The sequence below is a fragment of the Monopterus albus genome, unplaced genomic scaffold (genome assembly GCF_001952655.1).
Source record: "Monopterus albus unplaced genomic scaffold, M_albus_1.0 scaffold15.1, whole genome shotgun sequence".
Classification (NCBI taxonomy): Eukaryota; Metazoa; Chordata; class Actinopteri; order Synbranchiformes; family Synbranchidae; genus Monopterus; species Monopterus albus.
The window spans coordinates 202837-208444 of NW_018127895.1; the positions used below are offsets into that span (position 1 = coordinate 202837).

The 5608-nt window shown below is 39.0% G+C and overlaps 1 protein-coding gene across 1 annotated transcript in view; it reads left to right on the forward strand.

Annotated features, from left to right (window-relative positions):
• hadh (hydroxyacyl-CoA dehydrogenase) overlaps positions 1-5251 on the forward strand; it is an 8859-nt gene extending 3608 nt beyond the window's left edge. Inside the window, exons 2-8 of the mRNA XM_020591687.1 lie at positions 1268-1396; positions 1488-1645; positions 2002-2128; positions 3001-3090; positions 3182-3254; positions 3473-3589; positions 4938-5251. Of these exons, the coding sequence (XP_020447343.1) occupies positions 1268-1396; positions 1488-1645; positions 2002-2128; positions 3001-3090; positions 3182-3254; positions 3473-3589; positions 4938-5050 (807 nt within the window). The 3' untranslated portion in view covers positions 5051-5251. The remainder of the gene's footprint in view (positions 1-1267; positions 1397-1487; positions 1646-2001; positions 2129-3000; positions 3091-3181; positions 3255-3472; positions 3590-4937) is intronic.
• Positions 5252-5608: the final 357 nt, after the last annotated feature.

The window sequence follows — 5608 nt, forward strand, 5'->3', positions numbered from 1 at the left end:
TTAAAAGCCTGTGGAACATAACTTGTTAATAGAGAGAGGTTAATCAGATCTAGTATGGATGTGTTGATTAGGGGAAAGATGTCTTTGAGCAGCCTGGTCGGGATGGGGTCCAGGAGACATGTTGATGATTTAGATGAAGCAATTGTTGAGGTCAACTCAGAGAGATCTATAGGGGAGAAGTAGTCCAAGTATAAATGAGGTCTTACAGATGTTTCTAAAGCCACTGTAGTAGATGGCACATCTGTGAGAGCTGTGGGAGTGGTCCGACCAATTTTTTTCTCTAATAGTTGTGATTTTATTTGTAAAGAAGCTCATGAAGTCATTGCTGCTGAGATCTAAGGGAATGTTAAGCTCAACAGCACTGTGGCTCTTTGTCAGCCTGGCTACAGTGCTGAAAAGAAACCTGGGGTTGTTCTTATTTTCCTCAATCAGTGATAAATAAAATGCGGTTCTGGCAATACGAAGGGCTTTCTTATATGTTATTAAACTATCTTTCCAGGCTATGAAAAACTCTTCTGACTTAGTGGAGCGCCACCTCCTTTCCATTTTTCATGATGCCTGCTTTAGGGAGCGGAGCTGCGAGCTGTACCACGGGGCTAGCCTCCTCTGTTTCACTACCTTCTTTTTCAGAGGGGCAATGGTATCAAGTGTATTACGCAGGAAGGCTGCAGTACTATCAACAAGATTATCGATTTGTGTGGGAGTAAAGTGATATGTTAATGATATGACATATGTTTGAATCCCACCAAACAGCACCTCTGTATCTAAATAATTGGTGCTAATCTGTTGGTTATTCATTTGTCTATAAAATGTCATAAAATCATTATTTGAAATGTCTGTTAGAATTTCCCATAGGCCAAGGTGATGTTTTTAAATGTCTTTTCAGTCCAACCAACAGCGAAATCCCCAAAGATATTCTGTTTATTGTCATGTACTGGAAAGAAAAGCATCGCTTCCTTACATTTGAGAAGCTGGAACCAGCCACTACTTGGCATTTCTGCTTAAAAATAACTAAAGCAATTATTTGATTACAAAAATTAACTTTATATTGTACTATAGCCTAAAAGTTAATTTGTAGTCCCTTTTCAGACACAGTCTTTAGTAACCCATTATTTGTAATTTGAAGTGTTACAATTATTTAGTACATGTAAAACCAACATACTGCACAGTTTTGTTCTCTGTCAGGCTGTTTCACCGCCACTCGCACTGTGTTTCTCCTCCACTTCCTGCTGTAGTTACTTATCTTGAACTCATGTCTTTCTGGAAGGTTGCTGCATCTACTGGCCACTCTGTGAAGCTGGTGGACACATCTGACGACATCCTGAAAAAGTCTGTAAAGGGAATTGAAGGGAGCCTTAAAAGAGTGGTCAAGAAGAAGTTTGCTGATAAGCCGGAGGTGAGACGCGGCGGGTCACCAGACAAAATATGCAGCCAGATGAGTGGGATGTGCACAGTTAATGGACGATGCTGTATTTGTTTTGATCCAGGCAGGTGAAGAGTTCATCCAGAAAGTCCTACAGAATGTGTCGACTTCGACAGATGCTGGCTCCGCTGTTCAGGATTCGGATCTTGTGTTGGAGGCCATTGTGGAAAATCTAAAAATCAAACAGGACCTTTTTGGTCGGCTTGACAAGCTGGCACCAGCGTAAGCACTTTACCATTTCTGTTTGCTTTCTCGACTAAATCTGTTAAATCAGAAGTGAGTGTGGCGACGGCGTAGCAAAGGTTTCATATCAACCAGATGCAACATTTGGTTACTGTTTGTATTGGTTTCTATGGTGCTGTATGTTTGTTGTTACCTACAACATGTTCTGGTTAAGTTATCAATTTTCTAAATTTCTGAATGAAGCCCATTTCCAAAACCATTTCACTTTCCAGTTCTGGTGTAAAAGGGATGTGGCTTCTTAGAGGACAGTGAAATAGAAAGTGCTGAAAGGCTCATATCTGCCTATGGTAATGAACTGTGTTGCCTACTCTGTTTTTCTGCACTCCGTGTTTTAGACACACCATCTTTGCCAGCAACACATCCTCTCTGCCCATCTCTGACATTGCCAGCTCCACCAGCAGGCTGGACAGATTCGGTGGCCTTCACTTCTTCAACCCAGTCCCTATGATGAAGCTTGTGGAGGTAGGGCCCCAAAAACACAGTGACTGAATTTATTAAACCTCAGCTGGAAAAGAGATGTAATGGCAGTTGGCAACAAAAGACACAGCTGGACTCTCTGTAGAGAAAGTTTAACAGGGTTTCTAAAATGATTAACACTATCGTCACCTCGATTTTTCATTTTATTTGTTCATTAAAATTTTTAACAATGTAATTTGTTGACTGAATTCTGCGTGAGCTGCTGCACGTGCGCACTCTATAGACCAGCTGCAACTGAGTTAACTGAAAAGATTAACTCTGGTGTCTTATGGTGCTGTTGTGGGCAGCAGCTGATCTTAACTTAGCACAAAGACCAGAAACAAGAAGACCGCAGCCTGGCACTGTTCAAAATGAACAAAATCAGTCTTGCTGCACCGCTGAAGCATTATGGCTTGCATTTCCTGTATGGATTAAATAAATGAAATAGAACATGTTTTATTAGTGGGCTTTTAGAGTTGTTGGTAGGTGGATTGTTCTACCATTGGAGAGAACCAGGCTAGCTGCTCTCCTGTGTTTTCAGTCTGTATGCTAAGCTACAATAACTGACTGCTCATGGTAGGTCATATGGGAGTGATATTAAGCTTCTACTCCAGCTCTTGGTAAAAAAAAAAAAAAAAAGTGAATGAGCAAATTAGCCAACATGTTACTGTTCAATGATAATTAAAAGTTACCTGTATACCTCTGTGCTCTTCCTTTTTCAGCTTAAAGAGGGACAGAAGTATGCCCTACAATAATGTAGTAGAGAGTCACAGCCTGGTGTAATGTAGACAGTGTGACTCTTAATCATATAAGTACAAGGCATTATACAGGTAACACTTCACAAGAGTTCACGATGCTTAAGTGTTCATCCTCCACAGGTCATTGCAACCTCAGCAACAAGCCAAGAGACATTTGATTCCCTTCTGAACTTCAGCAAAGCGATGGGAAAAGTGCCAGTGTCCTGCAAGGCAAGGTTTTACTGTCTGATGTCAATATAGTTGTAGTCTCATACAAATCAAAAACTGCCAATTCAGCAGTATCCAACATTTCTTTATTTAGGATACACCAGGGTTCCTTGTAAACCGCCTACTTGTTCCTTACATGATGGAGGCCATCCGGTTGCATGAGAGAGGTCTGTATACCTGCATGATCACCAGTTCGAAGTAAAATTGATTGAATTGGGATCATTCACCATGATCACACGCCTGTAACTTTTTGAAGTGGAAATATAAAAATTCTGGCAAATATTGGAGCTCTGATTCAACATGCCTTTGTTACTTCCTAGTTTTTGATTATTTCAGTAGCTTTGCACAGTTAAAATAGTTTTTTTTGTTTGTTTTCCCTCCTCAGGTCATGGATCCAAAGAGGACATTGATATTGCCATGAAACTTGGTGCTGGTTACCCCATGGGACCGTTCGAACTTGCGGACTATGTAGGACTAGACACAATCAAGTTCATTGTAGATGGTAAGTAAAACTATATGGAAAATATGGAAGCATACTGCCTTCACCAAAGAAAAGAATTTAATCTTGTAATTATGACTTACTGTATTCTGATCTCATAATTACGAGGTCTTTTCTCATAATTATGAGATAAATCAGGGATTGGAATGTTGCAGAATTTGCCTGAAAATGGATTCTTTAGTATCAAAGTAACTGTGATACATGTGAACTGTTAATGTTCTACAACATAACTAAATATAGGCTACATACAGATTTCGAAGTTGCTGCTTAGAGTGGAACTCACTAGGCATATAGGTACTGAGGAGGAGCTGGAAAGTTTCAGGACCTGCCTGAGAAACACTGGGTTTTTAAGATTTCTTCAGTATTAACAATTCTGTCAGTACATACAGTAGCACATAGCAAAAGTTAACCGATACTTGACGTACTTAGTGTTCTAAAACGTGCCTTAGCTGCAGCCCACAGTAACTTATCTATATCAACATTATACATGCTGTTTCAGAACAGTCTGTACAGGATTGAACCTTTAACGTTGAATGACATTTTCCAAAATACTAAAGAAAATAAGTTCATATTCATTATAGGCTATAAATATCCTACTAGCCTGTAGGACCTAGACAGGTAAACCAGGTGGTTTATGAGGCCTCTGTCTTCTTAGCAACCTTAACCTAGCCTGTTACAAGATCTAGTAATTATGACTAAACAAATGTAACAATCATGAATCGTGTGAAGAGATTTAAACTTTGACGAGAAACAGGAAATAGGCTTGTAGGCTATTTAATGTTGCCATGGTTACAGTATTACAATGTGGCTGCCGTTTTTAGCCTAGGCTGTTTTTGTTTACCTTTTGGAGCACTAAGTATGCCAAATTAGCTATTAGTTTATTTTGCTGTACTGACAGAATTGCATTAATACTGAAGAAATCTTAAAAAGCGTTCTAGCTCCTGCTCAGTACATTTAGCGTGGTGAGTTACATTGTAGGTAGCGACTTTAAAGCCCATTTGTAGTTTATATTTTGGAACATTAAGTATGCTGAATTAGATATTAAGTTCACAACTGTCATTGAATTACTGCAACATTCCAACCCCTGCATTATCTCATGACAAGAAAAAAAAATTCAATTGTGAGATCTGGATCTCGTAATTACGAGATGGTAAGTCATAATTATGAGATAAGATCCTCCATATTTCTTTTTCTTTGGTGAATGCAATGCACTTTCGTAGGAAAATAGGTGTGGAAATGATTTTCATTTAAAAGTGTGGCAGCTAGTAAGGAAGGAGAAACTATGCTTTTCTCAACCAACAGATAAATTAAGTGTTAAGTCCTGCTCCTTTGTGTTGATGCATGTTTGCAGGTTGGAATGCAAAGGATCCTGGCAACCCGCTCTTTGCCCAGAGTGAACTCCTGAACAAGTTGGTTGCAGAGGGCAAATGTGGCAAAAAGACAGGAGAAGGATTTTACAAGTAATTGTATTGCAAGTTTTGTGTGGCTCAACCTCATTGTGAAAGAACTAATCCACCGAGGAAGGACTGAGAAGAAAAGAAACTAAAGATGCCTGTGCCTTAAGTATTTGTCTGCTGGTCCATTTTCTTATGGATGTCCACTAAATAATACCTTAATATGTATGAAGTGATTCAATGTAATTCAGTAAAATAGGTTTTACAAATGCTTGCTGTTTTCTCATTGTTGGATACTTTGCACATACACAAAGACCAAGGTGACTAAGCTCAGCATCAAATGTGAACGCAGCTTGTATCTTACAGCACAATTAATAACAGATAGAAAAACCATATCACTGTTGATGCTAAACTCTTGAAAATGTTTTGTGTATGACCTGAAGCACTTCCTTGGTTTTAATTTAGCAGCACTATATAAAGTTGATCTTTATATTACAAGTGGCTATAATCTTTTTTTTTTTTTTTTTAAATAGCAATGTGTCAGCTAAAGTGAACGGTCGCCCGTGCTGGTGAACCCACCCAGAGGAGAATGTGAATGTGAACAACCCATAGACAAAAAAACCAAAAA